This window comes from Sminthopsis crassicaudata, chromosome 1 (assembly GCF_048593235.1).
Source record: "Sminthopsis crassicaudata isolate SCR6 chromosome 1, ASM4859323v1, whole genome shotgun sequence".
NCBI classification, from domain to species: domain Eukaryota; kingdom Metazoa; phylum Chordata; class Mammalia; order Dasyuromorphia; family Dasyuridae; genus Sminthopsis; species Sminthopsis crassicaudata.
The window spans coordinates 124,506,587-124,526,485 of NC_133617.1; the positions used below are offsets into that span (position 1 = coordinate 124,506,587).

At 31.9% G+C, this 19,899-nt stretch overlaps 1 protein-coding gene across 1 annotated transcript in view; it reads left to right on the forward strand.

The window, feature by feature from the left end:
• CSMD3 (CUB and Sushi multiple domains 3) overlaps positions 1-19,899 on the forward strand; it is a 1,577,676-nt gene that overhangs the window by 1,012,044 nt on the left and 545,733 nt on the right. The window contains 1 exon segment of the mRNA XM_074266680.1: positions 18,093-18,231. Within this exon segment, the coding sequence (XP_074122781.1) occupies positions 18,093-18,231 (139 nt within the window).

Sequence of the window (19,899 nt, forward strand, 5' to 3'; positions counted from 1 at the left end):
GAATACACAGTGAGGAAAGAAAATTATTACTCTTTGCGGATTATATGATGTTTGTACTTAGAGAATCAATCAAAATAGTTGAAATGATTAATAAAATTAGCATAGTTGACCCGATCTGCCGGTCTCGAACTAAGGGGGTCTGAAGCCGTGTGTCAACCTGTAAGCAAAGCTAGTAAGGCTACAACCTGGGAATGGGTGAAGAAAGCAAGAGGCAGAGACAACTCTGTGCAAAGCAGAATAGCTCATTTATTGGAGGAAAGTACAAGGCTTATATATGTTTCCAGAGTATAGGTTTGAAAAAACAGTTCTGTGACTATGTGACTAGGGGAACGTTTGGTGGTTAAGGAACATCTGGTGGTAGATATGTGTGACCTTGTGATATTTTATGGCAGGATGTTCTCATGCTTCACTGTATTGCTTATCAGTTCTTGGTATTTGGGGTGTGGGGCAGGGGCTCCAGCACATAGTTGCAGGATACAAATTAAATCCATATAAACATCATCCTTTCCACATATTAGCTGCAGCAAGAGATAGAAAGGAAAAAAAAATATTGTAGACAATGTAAAGTACTTGCAAACCTACTTATCAAGAAAAACCCTGGAATTATATGAACACAATTGCAAAATATTTTTACACACATAAAGTCAGTTCTAAATAATTTTAAAAATAATTATTCATGCATAGGTGAGCCAAGATAATTAAAATGACAGTTCTATCTATTTATTCAGTGCAATGATAACCAAACTCCCATAAGATAATTTTATACAACTAGGAAAAAAACAACAAAATTTATCTGGAAGAACAAAAGGTCATGAATGTCATGGAAACGAATAAAGAAAAAAGTAAAGGAAGGTAGTCTTTCTGTATCAGATCCAGAATTGCCTTATACAGTGTGATAATTATCAAAACAGCCTGGTATTGCCTAAGAAATGTGGAAAAACTGTTACACTAGTGTATTGTTGATAGAGTTGTGAACCATTCTGGAGAGCAATTTGAAACTGTTCTTTTTCTGGCAATTATGAATGGGAAATACATGTGATACCCATCAATTGGGAAATTGCTAAAGAAATTGCTAAATTGTGGTATATTATTTTGATATGCTATAATAAATGACAAGCAAGATGATTTCAGAAAGGAAAAAAAAAACTTTGAAAAGTTTACATGAATTGATGCAAAGTAAAGTGAGAAGAATCAGGCCACTATTGTGCATAATAACAATATTATATAAGGAAGAGTTGTAAATGAATAACTATAGTCAACATACAGTAATGCAAGACAATCCCAAAGGACTCATGATGAAATATGCTACACACCTTCAGAAAAAGAATTGATTTATCTGAATACAAAAACATATTGCATTTATCTCCTCCTCCTCTCCCTTTCTCTCTTCCAACTCCTCTTCCTTCTTTCTTGCCTTCCTTCTTTCCTTCCTTTCAATTCCTTTCCTTTTCTTTCTGTCTCTGTCTGTCTTCATGTACAAAATGGCAAATGTGGACATATTTTAAATGGTTTGCACATCTAAAATATATTGCTTGCCTTTCCAGGGAGGCGTAAGGAATGAATACAATTTGAAATTCAAAACTTTCAAAAAATGTTAAAAATTCTTTTAATGTGTAATTGAGAAAAATAAAATATTATTTAAAATGCAATGGAAAATGTTTAACAAAGTACAAGATAGATAATGTTAATTTGTGATGGTCTGAGAAAATATGTGATCCAATGTGCATTTCTCTTTGATTTTGACAACACTTATTTATATAACAACATTAATAATATAACAATGATTTTTAATTTTTAATAAAATTGTGAAGAAGGAAATGAACTGAATCAGAAGAATAATGTATGCAACAATAATATTTAAAAAAAAAGTTTGAAAAGTATAAAAACTATGAGCAATACAATGATCATTTCTGATTTCAATATTTCATGATAATATGTAGCATTTATGATAGCGATATGGATTTGGAGTGCAGAATGAGACATCTTTTTGTGTAAACTTGAGGATATTTGAGGAGGTTGACTTTTTTCTTTTCCTTATTCCATTGTATATGGGTTAAAGAGAGAGAATAGATTTTTGTTTAAAGGTGATGATACATATTTTATACGTGGGATGGAATATGGATTGCATTATTATTTTTACTTAATCATTTTGCTTCAATATAATGTCTCACAGACAGGGAGTAAAATATAAATGCTTATAATATGAACAAAACATCAATATTTCTCATATAAATTTGACCTGACAGAAATATTCTGATTCTTCTAATTATGTTTGATTGTTTCAAACAGAGAAATAGACATTAATACAATACTCTTATATTTAAGTTTTAGAATTTATTTTTCTCATGTTTTTAACATAAAGGTTATTACTGTATCTAATAAAGCTAATGATTTGTCTTAAGGATCAGAGTGGCTCTTTGCATTGAAGTATAAAAATGAAAGTTTTATACAACCCTACTACTTTTATAACAAATGTAATAGAAAATCATTCATTCCTAAGGGAGATAATAGGTGAACAAGACAAAATATAGAATTACAGAGTTGGAAAGAACCACAGTGGTCTTCTAGTTCAAACAATATCTAAAACTCCTTTGAGAGCATGTAGTCTTTTACCTCTTTTTATATCCCTAATTGCGATGGTCCGATCTAGCTCCTCTTAAGGGCTCAGAATAAGTCCTTGTCAGGATAAGCAAGAGTCCTTGCCCCACATTGTAGACGCCAATTTGTAACGTGCTGTTGTCTCCAGAAGCTGCTGATCCCTCTCTGGTAGGAGATCTGCTGTGTCAATTCAAATCTCTTGGACAGATTCTTCTTCCTGTAGAGAGCTGACTTCCCTTCTTGCAGAGAATAGCCTCAAGTCTTGTCCAGACAAAACTTCCTTTTTCCTCCAGAGCTGCCCTCTTTTATTCTCCCAGTGAATGGGTGTGGGATAATGCAAGGGCTTCTGGGAAAATTACTTCAACCAATGAACTTGCTCCTCCTAAGCATGCAAGCTCTTCCCCAAGAATTCACAAGTAAAAACTCCCAGTAAAGGCCGGGAACTAGAGAATTGTCAAGTACCGATTTAGCACTTAGTAAGAACCTAATATCTCATTATCTCATTAGCACTTAGTAAGAACCTAACACCTAATGCTTAGCATAGTGCTCTGCATCTAGGACGTGCTTAACAGATGTTTACAAGTAGAATTAACTCTGCAAAATATTGAAAAATCATCATCCTATTGTTGATGGGTAAACTGTTAGGAAGTTCCCCATCACAAATAGCCTGATTGTGTTTCCCTGATATTGTTACCCATCCCTACTACACATTTGTCCGGACATTTGAATTTGATCATGACATGATAAGCAGTACTTTGAAATGGATGTCTGAATGCTGATAATGAAACTCCTTATTTTGAGCCGAATATAGTCAATTTGATCTTCCAGTAATCTCAGATTGCCATTGAGAAGGACAAGGTAGAGAGATTTTTTCCAATTTTTCAATATTTGAATAATTGTCAACTTTGATAATAAAATTATTGAGATCATGGACCCTCATAAATAGTCAGGGTTAGAATGCTATTTATTGTTCACCACATCAAACTCTAAACAGTGTAGGATTTTTCTTTCTAAACTAGTCACCAGGTTTCTACTTATAGATATCTAATGTGGAGAGTTTATTGCTTTTTGAGACAATGAATTCCATATTGAAATGCATCTGAATTTTATGAAGATTATATCAAATCAAAATCTGTTTCTCTGAGATGAATATAAATCATTTAGAGTTTTGCACCTGAGCACGATAATGTAACCCATTTAGTACCTTGAAATCCCTTCAACTATCAATTGTCATTAGGTTTCCAAGTCCTTTCTTTTCCAAACATTGCCTGTAGTCCTAGGTTTTTGGCATGATTTCATGTCCTTTCATTATCCTGGTCATCACTCTGTTGGTATGAAACAACTTGTTAATTTTCTTCCTAAAGTGCAGAAAATAGATCTGAACACTATATTCCAGATATGATCTGACCAAGGCAGAGCACAGTGTGATGCTAACTCCTCCTCAATCTGGGTAATAACTTTCTTAATGTAGTTAGATGTCATATTAAGATTTTTCTAGCTCTCATTGTTTGTTCATGCTGAGCTTTCTGTAACTGAAACTTATAACTATATTCGCATTTACTGTTGGAAAGCAGTACCTTCCTTGTCAATACTTCCACAACTGTGATTGTTGTTGTTGTATCTTAAACAGTTTTAAAAATTTTATTTGTCTCTATGGAATTTTATCTACCTAAATTCTTTCCAATAACTTAAAAAAAAGCACCATTGTGGAGGGGAAAGTTAATTGCAGCTGGAGGTGTCATTGATCAGAGTTCAAATTATGCATTTTAAATTGTGTCCATTGCCAATTTACTTAAATTCTTTCAGCATTAATTTCATAATCTTTAAAATAAAAAATATATATAGTTTAGAGGATCATTGTTAGAATTATAAAAAAATGGCAATTGCATTTTAATTTTTGCTGTTATAGGGAATTCATCAATGAGAAAATCCCTCTACAACTATAGTTTGACACCTTCATAGACAGTTGATTATAAGGTTACATATCTTTCCTAAGTCACATATTCAGTAAGACCCAGGTTTAATTTTTTTTAAATTTATTTTATTTTTAATTTATGGAATAAAACAAGCATTTCCTTAACATAGTACAATAAAAAAGTGATTGTACATGAATCTTCAAATATACTATATACAACTTGCTATTCCTTTCAGATATAAAACAAAATTTTTATGTAAATTTTTTTTTGTTCCCTTTTCTTCCTACCTTAGAGATGGCTACTATTAGACACAAATATATGTATGTAAAACTAATCAATACATACATTTATTCCTTTATAGTTAATTTTGGTATTTATGATAGCCAAATTAACTTATTCCCTTAGTAGTTCTTGAAACAATATTTCTGTTACTATGTACAATGTTTTCTTGGTTCTACTCATTTCACTCTTCATTATTTTGTTCAAGACTTTCCATGTTTTTTTCTAAGATCTTTGAACTCATCATTTCTTCTAGCATAGTAGTATTCCATCAAAATCATATACCATAACTTGTTAAACTACAACTTGATAGGTATGTATTGCTTCAATTTTTGGTTTTTTGTCACCACAAAGAGCTTCTAGAAATATTTTAGAATATACAGATTATTTTCCTTTCCCCCTAGTCATCTTTGGAAACAGACCTAGTAGTAGTATTGATGGGAGAAAGAGTATAGGTTGTTTAATAATAATAAATTGGGCATAATTTTAGATTGTTCTTCAACTTGGTTGGATCACTTCACAATTTCATCAACAATGAATTAGTTTCTCAATTTTTCCACATTCTCTCCAACCTTTGTTTTCTCCAATCATTTTAAGCAATCTGGTAGATATAAAGTAATATCTCAAGGTTGTTTTAATTAACATTTCTCTAATCAGTAATGAATAGTATTTTTTTTAATATGATTGTAAATGGTTTTGATTTCTTCATTGGAAATTTGCCTGTTTGTATTGTTTGACAATTTATCAATTGAGGATTGATTCATATTCACATAGTTTTACAAAGTTCTTTTTATATATTTTATTGAGATTTTTATCTGACAAATTATTTATTAAAAACTTTCCCCCAGTTTTTTGGTTTCCTTTTGATTTTGGCTACATTTTTTATTTGTTCAAAACCTTCTAAATTTAATGCAATTGAAATTATTTATACCCAAGTGCTTTCCACCTTTTACTTATTTAAAAATTATTCACTTATCAATAAATCTGACAAATGATGTGTTCCATATTTTTCTAATTTTCTTGTAATAGCTTTTTATATTTAGATCTTATATCTATTTTGATCTTATCTTGGTAAATAGTAAAAGGTACTGCTTTATGCCCCATTTTAGGGATACTGTATTCCAGTCTTCCCAACAATTTTTAGCAAATGATGAATTTTTATTCCAAAATCTTATCTTTGAAATTCTCAAAAGGTTGTTATGTTTATTTACTGCTATACATTGTATATCCTCTCTCTTTTTTATTTCCTAGCCTGTACCAGATAACTTTGACAATTATTGCTTTATAATATAATTTAAGATCTAGTACTATTAAATCTCCTTCATACATATATTTCATTATTTCCTTTGATATTCTTGACCTTTTGTTCCTCAAAGTGAATTTTGTTATTTTTTGTTCTAATTTAGTAAAATATTTTTTAATTTAATTGAGATGACATTGAATAGACAAATGAGGTTAAATAAATTTTGGCTTTTTATTATATTAACTCCACCTACTCACAAACACTATTTCTCCAATTATTTAAATTTGATTTTTAATATATTTTTATAATTTTATTTATATAATTTCTGGGTTTTACAAGTCTTAGCAAGTGTATTCTGAGTATTTTACACTGTCTAGATTCATTTTCAGTAAAATAACATAAGTAACTATCTTTTATTACAGAGTTTTATTTGTGATATATAATAATGCTGATTTATGTGTATTTATTTTACATCCTACCGTTTTGCAAAATTATTGTTTCAACTAGCTTTTTATTTGAGTTTTGGATATTTTCTCTAAGCTTATTACTATATCATCTGCAAAAAAGAAATAGTTTTATTTCCTTTTTACCTTAATATTCTGATTCTTCCTTATACTTTTCTTTTCTTATTGGTATTGCTAAGATTTCCAATACAATATTGAATAATATATGTGACAGTGCACATTCCTCTTTTATAACTGATCTTCCTAGGAAAACTTCTATTTCATCCTCATTACAAATAATTCTTGCTGATGGTTTTTGATAAATGTTTTTTTTTTATCAATTTAAGAAAATTACTTATACTACTTTTAAGTGTTTTTCATAGAAATGAATGCTGAACTTTATGAAAAGCTTTTTCGGCATATGTCACTATAATCATTTGATTATTTTTTACTTTTATCATTTCTGTAATCAATTATGTTAAAAGTTTTCCTTAAACCAAACTTGTATTCCTTATATAAATTCCACTTGGTCATAATGTATAATCTTTGCCATGTATTATTATAAACTTTTAGCTATATTTTATTCAAGATTTTTTCTTAGCTCTTACTTTCCTGATTTAGGTATCAACATTATACTTGTTTCATAAAAGCAGTTTGATAGGATCCCTTCTTTACATCTTATTACAAATAATTTATTTAAAGTTAGAATTAGTTGATATTTAAATGTGTGATAGAATGCACTTGTAAATCCATTTTATCTTGGTGCTTTTCTCTTAGGAAGCTCATTTTTGGCCTATTCAATTTGTTTTTCTAAAATGGGGCTATTTAGATATTCCATTTCCTTTTCTTCTAACCTAGAGTAGTTATATTTTTGTAAACATTCTTCTATTTACCTTAATTTGTTAATCATATCGGCATACCATTGGGGAAAAACGATTCCTTATAATTGCTTTAATTACATCTTCATTGATGTTATATTCACCTTATCATTTTTGATACTAGTGATTGCTTTTCTTGTCTTTTTTTAAATGAAATTATCCAATTGTTTATTTTATTTGTTCATAAAACCAATTCCTAATTTTATTTATTCAATGTTTTATTTTTACTTTAAGTTTTATTAATCTCATCTTTAATTTTAGTTTCCATTGGAAATTTTACATTTGTTCTTTTTTTGAATTTATTTTATTGCATATTATCTTTATTTGTCTAATTTTTTTCTGTTGTAATTGATGTGAGCATTTAGAGATATAAACTTTCCTATGATCACTCCTTTTGCTTATATCCCATAGGTTTTGGTATGCTGTTTCATTATCATTCTCTTTAAGGAAATTATTGTTTCTATGATTTGTTCTTTCTCCCAGTCATTGCTTAATATTAGGTTGTTTAATCTCCAATATGTTTTAATCTATTATTAAATATTATTATTTATCGTCATTAACTATATTATTATTATTATCATTAAATATATTGTCTTGGATCAGGACTGAGAAGTATATTTTAAATTTTTTTCTGATTTTATTATAATTTCAGGTAGTAATATGTAATTAGTTTTTATAAAGGTATCATAAACCACTGAGAAAAAAATGGTTTATTCCTTTTTATTTACATTCAGTTTTCTCTAGATATCCGTCATATTTACACGTTATAAAATTCTATTGACTTTTTAAAACTTTTTTCTAGTTCACTTTTTTTTCTAGATTTATTTAGTTCTGAGAGGGGAAGATTAGAATCCCTTACTAAATTTTTTTAACTCCTTTCATTCGGTTTAAACAAATGATCTCAGGGATAAGGGCCCAGAGGAAGAGGAGGGAGGGAGAAAGAGACCCCAGCCCTACAACCCTCTCAACTCACCCCCTTTCCATATATATATATATATATATATATATATATATATATGTATCTATGTGCAGGGCCAGATGTTGGGGCAGCTTCCTTAGTGGAACAAAAGCTACCTCAGTTTGGGAATCTTGTCCCCAAAAGGTTCTGACTCCTCTGTCCATTAGTGTAAACCTTCACAAAAGGGTGGCTATAATATTCTTCTCTAAGATGTAATCTTCTCTTGTTGGGATTTCCTTAGGGTCTCTGGAAGCAGCCTTCCTTTCAGTTCAGTAATTACCCCAAATGCAGCTAGGGATTAAAGTCCAAGTCCTTTATTGTCTCCTTCAAAGTCTTTTCTCCTTCACTTGGGGCTTGGTTAGTTTTCTGGAGGCCTTCTGAATCTTGGTTTCAGTGTTCTCCTCAGGACATCCTGCCACCACTTCTCTTTCTTCCTCAGTTCTGCCCATTTGCCTTCTCTGGCTTCTAAATCTCACAGACTGAATCCTGGCTAAGGCTCCTACTTATAAATGCTTTCTTAAAGGTGTGAATCTTGTAGAACTCTAGTAAGTACTAAGTACATGTACTGAACTTGAGAACTATTAAATACCATGCTAAATAATCATTATCTCTATCAATTCCACTGACTTAGCAGTGGCCTATAATAGGTGGCCCTATCTGCTTCCAGAGTTTCAGCATCCAATGCAGGGCATCCATTGATAAGGCCTGAGAGTAGGTACACAGGGAGTCAAGCATCTGGTAGAGGTTGAAGCACTGAGTACAACCACATCAACTTCAAGGGTAGGGCCTTGATTGGGAGCTGACACCAGAGAAGGACCTTTCAGCTGTTCTCCCACTTCTCACTGAGAAGAACACAGTGAGTGAGGTTAGCACTTGATCTTCCAGAACAGATGTTCTCTACTAGTTTAGTCCTACTAAGAGAGTAGGTATTATATTTTAAATTTGTTTTATCATGGATAGCTGTATATCATACACAATTATATTTCTGTTATGTCCTGTTTTGTATGATAATTTGTTAATATATTTCTTTATTGTCTCAATTTTTTTTTGGCTTAATATTTCTGAAGCCACCAGAACTCATATTGTCTTTACATGATCAGTATTATATGTCTTCTATTTGGGAAGAATATATAGATGTTTATTATCATTCTTCATTCCTTGGAGAAAGGAAACAATGCTTTCTCAGAGAGTTAAACCCTACTCTCTATGGAATGATTGTTTAACTCTTACATACATACTTGGATTGGTACATGATTCCTTATTTCATACTCTATAACACATTATCTTATCCTTTATCTTTTTTAAATATTTATATTATTTTCTGCCACAATTTATTCTCAGTTTTTTTTTCTCTTGAAACACTTCTATTCTTTCAAGGAAAATTTTATTTTCTATGAATTCCTTCAGCAGTTTAACATCTCCAGTAGACAAGTCAACTTGAATTTTGTATATATGTATTTGTTTCTTGACTCTGGAAAGAAAAGAGTAAAATTTTGTGTAAATCAGTGAAATAATCATTGTGGTAGACAGATAACTCAGTAGAGAGTATGTTGGAGTCAAAAAGTTCTGAATTTTAATTCTGGATCAAACACTTGAGAAACCAACTTGTTTACTTATCTTCTATCAGACTCAATTTCCTTCTCTATAAAAATACTATTTAACTTCATCCCCTGTCAAGGTGTTCTGAAAATCATAAGATATAACATGTGTAAAATTCTTTGGAAATTTGCTATATAAATCATCATCTTCAGAATCATCATTATCATTATCTTTATCCTTGTCTTCCTGCCTGTTGAAATATAGTTTTTATTTGTTTGCTTGTTTGTTTTTTGTCCTAATTGATAGAGTTAACTCCCAAAGAAATTTTCCTTCTAGCTGAATGTATTCTATATGCTTGGATTGGCTTCTATTATTTAGAGCTCCAAAGAGAGGTATATTACACAAATATTTTATCCCCATGTTCTTGTTTTCTTCCTTTTCTTAACGTAGTGTATAATACTCTGCCAGGTATATTGGATTTGAGAGTAGCTGATTTCTGCCAGTGCAGTTACAGGAATATATAGGCAATTCTTGCTTCTACTTTTCTCAAAACTGATTGGATACAATATGGCATTTACTTTTTAAAGTGTCACAATCTTTAGGGGGAAAGGTTTCCCAAAACAATGTCAGCCAGTAAAAAAATTAAGGATCTCTTGTAATCTTTCTATATTTCTCCCCCAGATTTATATGATAGACATAATGAGGCCTTTTAAGTTATGATAATTGTAGTCAATATTATGTACTCAACTTTATATATTTGAAAGAAATACGTGATTTGGAGTCGAGACCCAGATTTTGATGTTAGCGCTGCTAGTTAGAGACATGATCTTCAAGTTTACAGAGCAGTAGACATAGATTTATAAAGATCAAGGTTCAAATCTTACCTTGATACTTTATAACCTTGTGATAGTGAATAGATCATATTCCTTAATTCCTTTGTCTTCAGTAAAATAAAGATAGCAGTAGCATTAACCTCAAAGAATTATTGTGAGGGTCAAATAAGAAAATTTATGCAAAGTGCTTTGAAAATCTCTAAGGCTATATAGATGTGAACTACCATGACACTGAGAAAGTCACTTAATAGCTTTGATACTTATTTTCCTTATCTATAAAATGAATAGATGAGAATCATTGAACTCTAAGGTCCCTATATCTATTAATTTAGAGGAAAAGAACATTTCTTCAATACTTTTAAGTATCAAGATGAATATTCTGTGTACTCAGCTGTACACAACTCTTTCAATCCATTAGTAAATTGGCTTTGACAATTGTACCTGGAAAAGTTAATTATCCTGTGTTTAACATAGTGAAGCATATTTGCTTAGGTAGCTCCTCCCACAATAAATAGCCAGCCAGTGATTGACTCAATTTTTAAAGCTGCTTAAGCTTGTTAAGATTTATCAGAGTTTATGGGCATAATCATAAACAATCTTGGTGAGGCAAGTAAGTGATAATGATAATAACCATATATATTAAACATCATTTTATATGTTTCTGATTGATGAAACACTTAGCCCTTATTAAATGTTCATTGTTTTAATGGATAATAAAATGTACAAGAATGAGTCATATGTGATACAGTATGGGAAGAGAAAGGATACTGAGGCTAGAAAGGGTAGTTCAGAAAATTGAGATGACAGAAATTCATATTTCACTGTTACTTTGCTACCAGAGCTATCATTACACTAGTGCTACATACTACATAATACTAGTGAAGTACACAGGTGCATACCTATCGTGATTTTAAAGAACAAAAAGATGCGAATTTCTTTGGATCCAGCCAAATTTTCTTCATTCATTCTTTATCTGAAATATGCTCTTTAAAGATGAATCCTTTTAGCTTAAGCTTCTGATCTCTGTTGAAAGTGCAAATGCCTCTGAAATGGTTAACACATTAATTTATTTGTTATTATTTGTATTTTGTTTCTCCAGGTAATTAAAGTTTCTGAGAACAGATTTTGATAGGAGGAATGTGCTGAGAGTACTAAATGAGAGGAGAAAGGGTATTATTGAGGGGCAACAAAAGTAAAGATCAAGGGAAGTTGTGAAATTCAAAAATAAACACCAAGGAATTGAGGTTCTAGCCTCATGCAGAAATATCAACCCATTAAGAATCACAAATCAAATATCCTATAGGTCCTAGGTCAGGCCCCATTTGCTCATTGTTTGGGTCTAGATTGATTTAGATTGAATGTAAATAGCATTCATTTCTACTTTGACCAGAAACCCTGAGGGTCTTCCTATCCCAAATTTATTCATCTTTATTTGTTTATTTTGATTATTTTGAACTAGATGAAAGAGGAGATTCTTTGCCTCAATTGTTACCTATCCTTAATCTCTGAATGGGTCCTGGCTCAGTCTAACAGAGACCTGTTGAAGACTTTAACTTTAAAAAGGCCAAAATTTCCCATTTCATTCAAGGCAATCTCCAGTTATCTAGATCTATACCTGACTACTGGACCCAGATGGCTCTGAAAGGGAAAGTGATGCAGGGGACCTTGCAAAGCCTTCCTTCACTTAAATCCAATTCACTTGCAAGTCATAGCATCATTTCCTGATAAGTCATGGAGCTCTTCCAGAACAAAGACCTTTTTCATCCTTGCTTGCTATTCATATCCACTTCATTTAAATCTTCTCAGTTTCTTTCACTTATAGATCCAGGTAATCTTTAGATCCTTTCTCAGAATATTTTTTTCCAATTAAGAATTGAAGGAAATGCTGTTTCATTTAGAAATGTCAGTCAACATAAAAAGAGATTGTTTTTACTCTATTCAAATTCATAGACCTTCCTGAACTATATCCATAAATACCTTCATAAAGAACCTTGTTTTAAATGATCTTAGTTTCTTTGTAACTTTTCCTGAAGATTAAGCTGTGAGATGGCAGCAATAAGCATAACTTGGAGATGTGCCTTTTTAGTTTCCCAATGAAAATTTAATGGATTGCACAGAGATTCTAATGACAGAAAATAGACTATAACCATGTTCATATGGTGCCCATTTAGAAATATTTGTATTGTGGATGAGAGAGTGATTTATATTTGTTGCTTATTTAGAGAAAGTTTTGGGATGATTATAAAAGTTTTGTAATACTGGAGAAACTGATGCAAGGTATAGATTAGAGTTTTGAATATTTTATTTGGTTTTCTGTGAGGGAGAGATTTTCTAGGACCAAAGGATCCATTTTGGCTCCAGGGCTGATGTTCCAAAGCATTCAGTATCAGCAAGGAATGTGAGATTCCAATGAATTATATATGTTTCCATAGATCAGGGTAGGCAAGGGGTGGAGTAAATGGTGGGAATTTCCTAGAAGGGATCATCAATCCAGTTCTGATTGGATGGGGGTAGGACCATAAATTCTTATCAACTTTTGAGTTCTTAGGAACCAGGAAGTCTGAACTTCTCTTTATCAAACTAGGGAAAACAGATTGGAAATCTCACCACAGTCTTGACTATTTTCTTTTGCTATGACTTAGAGGAACAGTGGATAGAGTTCTGGGCTTGGAATCAGGAAGATCCATTTTTCTGAGTTCAAATCTGACCTCTAACACTTTCTAGCTCTGTGACCCTGGGCAAGTCATTTTACCCTGTTTGTCTCAGTTTCCTCATCTGTAAAATTAACTGGAAAGGGAAATGCCAAACCCCTCCAGTATCTTTGCCAAGAAAATTCCAAATGGGTTCATGAAGATTCAGACACCTTTAGCTGAAATGACTGAACAGCAACAAGAACTGTCATATGAACCTGGAAATTTTGCTGGATGTATACCTTTTTTTTTTTTTTCCCCCAGCACTGTTTCCATCATTCAAGGTCTTGCCACAAAACAAAACCAAAATTATTTTCTGAATCTTTCCTGCAATCTTATCTTCATTTTATGTTATAAACATATGCATCTTATATGTTAATCATATCACAAGTTTTTGAGATCTCTAAATAGCATGATGCTATATTTCTCCTACCAGATTATTAATTATAGAAATGTATAGGCAGATACAATATTATTTGTCTTCATTTTCTTAATTTTCCTATAATTGAAAAATATTTTTTGAAACCATTCAAACTTCCTGGTTCTAAAATTGTGAAATACTCATCTTAATTCCTTTCCATGCATATTTTATTTTTGTTTTAGTATGAAAAGTACTCATAGGTTTTTTTTCCTTCATAATGCTCTTTTTGGAATGAAATTCTCCTTTGCTTTTACTATTATTTATTAATTACTACTTATAAGTACCTCTGGAAACTTCTTGAACTTTTTCAGACCTTAAAATGATTTGTATTTTATATAGTAACCACACAGTCTGTTCCCTACCCCACATATACAAGCATGTTTCAAATAATTCTAATCAGTAGTATGCTTTGAGAAGATTTGTAGTTTTCTTTCTCTTCTTCCAAATAATTCATGCTCATTTTAAGATTACACTGATTACAAAGATTGGAACCTTTTCTTCTCTGTTTCTGCATACAAATCTAGTTTGTGGCCTACATTATTAATTGGTAATTATAGCAGTTCCTTCCAATCTGACAGTGTTTCAGTATTCTCTCTCAGTATCTCTTATTTTCTGGTAACAAGTCTTTATTTGGGGAATGCCTTACTGAATATTTTCACTATTTAAGTGGTTCAATGTGGCGACCACATTAGGACCCTGAGTACCTTAGAGCAGTAGTCCTTAAAGTTTTTAAATAGGGGGTCAGTTCACTGTCCCTCAGACTGTTGGAGCGCCTCACACTCTGTCTCTGCCGCCTCAGCCCAGAGTCGATAGTGTGCTCTGCTATCTCGAGTTTAGGTCGAACATCACTTCAGGTCTGATTTTGCTATAACCCGGCAGGCCGCATAAATGTCCTCAGTGGGCAGCATTTGGCCCATGGGCCATAGTTTAAGGACCCCTGCCTTAGAATCAGCCGGAGTCAGGATAAGCAAAAGTCTTCATTCTTGGTGTTTAGTGGTAGAAGTGAAGAGAGAGTGGACATGTAGGATCTCTGCAACCTCAACTTGTTGTCTCTCTCCCCTAAGTGACACTGGCTAGTCTCACTATACCTCCGAGTCCCTCCCACAATTCTCTGTATACACTAAACGATTGGGCCAGCACAGGGCCATTTTCCAAGCATATTCCCAGAGGTCCTCAAACTTTTAAAATAGGAGGCCAGTTCACTGTCCCTCAGACTCTTGGAGTATCGAACTAGAGTAAAAACAAAAACTCACACTCTCCACCCCTCAGCCCATTTGTCATAACCCTGTGGGCCACATAAACGTCCTTAGGGGGCTGCATCTGGCTGAGGGCAGTAGTTTGAAAACCCCTGCTAGAGTATTGTCAAATCAGTAATTAGCCTCAAGTGCTCAATTGTCCGACCCAGTGCATTGACTCAAGAGCTTCAGCCCTTCACAGTTCAAGAGTTTAAGAAGAAGGCATCTATTTCCATCATCTAATCATCATGTATATAGAATGCTTGTCCCTGCATAAAAGCACAGCTTTATTTGAAAAGTAGGAATAGTATAGCAAAAAGAGCACTGACTTTAGAGGCAGAGATTCTGAATTATAAATCTAAATCTAAATCCTAATACCTTGGTGAAATGGGGCAAATTACTTAAAGTCTATATGCCTTAGTTTCCTCATCTGTGCAATGAGAATGTTGGACTAGATAAAGGATTCTTAATCCTTTATTATATCTTAAACCCCTTAAAAAGTTTGGTGAAATTTATCAATCCTTTATTAAAATAATGCTTATTACTTATATTCATAATTAAAAGAAATGCTTAAATTTAAGTCAGAGATCAGTGAAAATAAAGATATATTTTTCCAATTAAAGTTTATAGAACCCCAGAAACCTATTTATGGACCTCGTTTATGGTTCAGTGGCTTTAAGAACTTTTTTATTTTTAATAAATTATAAATGGTCTGAGGTCTCCTATTCCTTTAATTTATAATCCTATGATTTTGTAGGAAAAGTTACTAAGAAAATAGACCTGATTTCTATTTGGTGGAGTTTTGGATCTGGCACTTATTAGCCATGTGAGGTATTTATCCTCTCAAATTTAATGATGCAATGACCACCATTTTACATATGAAAAAACAATAACAACAACAATTGAGACATAGATTTCAGAGGTAGCTCAGAATCAATATTCAAAAGAGAGTTCCTGCTACAATACCCAAGAAGTGCTCCCCCACTTTCATTGAAAATTCTCCACTGAAGCCTCTGCTGAAGCTATCCTTTTCACTTTTATATTGGATAGTTAGTAACATGTGTGAAGTTAATTCTATTAGGAAAACTTTCAAGACAAAGAGAATGTTGAAATAATACTTGAAAAACACAATGAAAACAGCGTGGTGGAAAGATTCCACATTTCAAAGAATTCCCAATGTTTGGAAGTGTAGAAAGGATTTTTAACAATTCAGTATTGACTATGAACAGATGTGTTACAGCAGAGATGTCAAAGAATTTTTTGTTATTTTTTGTTTGTTTGTTTTACCTTTGTATTCCTAACTTAACAGACTACTTTGCTCACAGTAGTTATTTAATAAATGCTTATTTTTTGTGGGTTTATGAAAGATTAAATTAAAGATAATATAGTCTGGAGTGGTGGGGGAAAAAAAAAAAAAAACTAGACTAGGGATGAAAAGTTTGTTGTTGTCACCCTGACTGCCATTGATTGAGTAAATCATGTATTTAACCTTTCTGGGAATCCATTTACTCACACACAAAATGAAGGTGTATATGTGATTAAATCATTTTAAAGCAGGGGTTGTCCACTTGGGATTTATAGAGTCTCTAGGGTTGCATGTATCAATTTCAGGAAGTACATGAATTTGAATGGGAAAAATATTTTCTCCCCAAGACAGTTGGTTTCCTTTGTAATACTGTGTGTTTTGTATTTTTAAAAGCATTATTATGGGAATGGCTCAATAAGCTTTACTAGATTGCCTATTAGGTACTTATCATACACACATACACACACATACATATTAAGAATTCCATCTTTATGAGCAGAACCAAGAGACACAGCAGCAACAAGATTATGCAATTATGAACTGTGTGGGACTTAGCTCTTTTCAACAATGAGGTGATTCAAGGCAATTCTAATAGGCTTGATGGAAAGAGCCATGGACATCCAGAGACAAACTAGAACATGGGTGGGACATGAAGATTAAATGTGGCTGGAAATTTAGTATTTTTACCTTTTTGTTGTTGTTTGCTTTTGTGTTTTTTTTTTCTTTTCTCTCTCTGATCATGTTTTTCCCCTTTTTGATCAGATTTTTCTTGCACAGCATATGAATTTGGAAATATGCTCAGAATTGCACTTTTAACCTACATTGGATTGTTTGCTGTCTAGAGGAAGGGAGGAAAAGGGAGGGAGGGAGAAAAAAGTTTGAACACAAGGTTTTTCAAAGGTGAATGTTGAACATTATCTTTGCAAGTACTTGGAAAAATCAAAAGCTATAATTCTTTCTTTAAATATACCATTTTGTCTATGATTCTGTGAAAGGTAGAAGTTTTTGAATGATAAACTGAAGAGTTTACGTGGATATGAATGACAATAGAAGTAATAACAATTAATAAAGAATTGGTTCAAGTTCTGAAGCATAGAAATATCATGGCAAAATGATATTAATAGGTTATTATGGCAAGTAAATTGGGATGCAAAGAAATAGTAGAAAGGTTAGATTGGTTCAGTGATTTAGTTGTGATTCCCTCAAGGTACCCTAATTAATAAGGACTATTTTATATATGTGTTATGTGTGTATACACACACACACATATATATACATACATATTCATATATATATATATATATTATATATACATACATATATATATATATATATATTTATATATTCCCAGTTGTTTTACCTTCCTTGGGCCTAATGGATAAAATGAGAGAATTAACATAACAAAGGTCCCTTTCATATCTAAGTGCAGTGATACTTTTAAGACTGAAGAAATGGTACTAGGGATCTGTGTATGGGAAATTAGTAAAGGATCTTATTTTGAGACTTGAGCATGGGGAAAACTTTATTTTGCCTAATGAGTCTAAACAATATTCTAAGAAGTAACTGACTAATCATAGAGCAAAAGCTAATTTAATATCAGAAATAATTTATTACATGTTTAGAAGCATTTATATAGCTTAACTCAAAAGCAGGTTTTTCAAATATCCATGTGTACAATATTGCTGACAATTACTCTTAACATCCTTAAAGAAAACGTCTTATTCTTATTTTTCTTATTTATTTGATTTTTCAGCTCCATGTGGTGGACATTTTTCCTCTCCCAGTGGAGTGATCCTTTCCCCAGGATGGCCAGGGTATTACAAAGACTCCTTGAATTGTGAGTGGGTGATTGAAGCTGAACCTGGACACTCTATCAAAATTACATTCGAAAGGTCTTGACAAACACTTTTCTTTTTTTTTTTAAGTTGTAACTATAAAAATTGTTGATATTTTCTAAAGAATTTCAAATTATGATATAATAAAATTGCATTTTATAATTGTATAGCTTTCATATTTGACTTTCTTTAAGCTTTCAGCATATTCTTAAGTTAATTTTCTGTGTTAAATGTTGCAGCATACAACTGAGATATGCATGCATGACCTTTATACTTTATAGAAATATACACTATTGAGTTATGCATCTGTGACCTTTAGTTTAATGAGTTTAGTTGTGCCATATTTTGAAAGGCACGTGAATTCTGCTCTGTTGACTTTCAGGAGGCAAAGGTGTTGTAAATACATTCTAATCAACACTATGCTTTAGTTTCAGATACTTACAATCTATCCTAGCTATCTGAACTTACCTGCTCTTCAAAAGAGCATGGATGAATCTCATATTGTGATTATGGAAACATAGCATATAAGTTCAACCCTTCATGGGTCAGGAATATTATTTGAAATCATTTTCCCTAAAAACCTTATTTTCAACTTGACATATCTTTCTTATTCCCCAGGTAGCTCACTATCTGGTAAGATGGGGAGGTTCATATAGATTAACAATCAAGTTTAACTACCTTTAAGAAATCAAACATTACTCAAAATACTCCCTTATAGAGAAACAAGTAATTCAGAAAGAAATCTCCTTATGATATATATTTTTACTTTATATATTAAAGTGATAATATTCGTGTCCATAGACCATACAAATAATGACTATTATACTGAAATGACTTATTTTTACAATTGTTTACATTATTTAAAAAAAGTATTTTGCTTTGTATATTCTTTTGTCTGTACAAAGTAGTAGGCGAATCTCTCAGTCCAATTTCTCTACAATGAGAATCATATTTTGTGTAAAAATCCCAAATGTAATAGCAGAGTGCTTTTGATTACATTCATGGTATTTTTAATCTACTGGCATGTGAACAGGGCATTGGGCTTAGTTTGAAACACCTGAGTTCAAATCCCACAGCTACTAATTTGTGAGTTGTGGCATGTAACCTAAACCATCTGCGAATATTTCTTCATCTGTAAAATGAAGGATTTTACTTGATTTCCTCTAAGGTCCTATTCAGTCCTGAATCTATGAATCTATGATCCCATATAATAGAGTAGAGATTAGGTAATTTTTATTAAATTTGAAATGTCAAAATCTAGTGCTGCATAATCAGTCTTAATTAGAACCCATATTTAAAATCAGTTTGCTAGATAAAAAGTTCAATTTAAATCTTAATATACTTTTTACAAATATTACAAGAAAATGAGAAATAATTTATGTTTTATTTTACATTAGGCATATTTGTGTACTTACATGTGCATGCACATAAATGTATACATAAGTATTGTGATTTATTTATATAATATACTAGGTTACTCATTTATGCTTTGCTAGTTTCTTAACCTGTTTTATGTAGTACAAAATGAAATCTTTAAGTAAAACTAGGAGACAAAATCAACATGGAAAATGATTCCTAAGAAATATACTTAGAAAATAAAGTACTTAATAGATGATTGGAAAAAGCAATTCAAGAGCAGGAAAGTGATTCCTATTCTGGCCTCCTGGACACTTGTAATATATGTTCTCTATCTTGTTTTGATTTTAATGCTAAATGTTCTCCTTA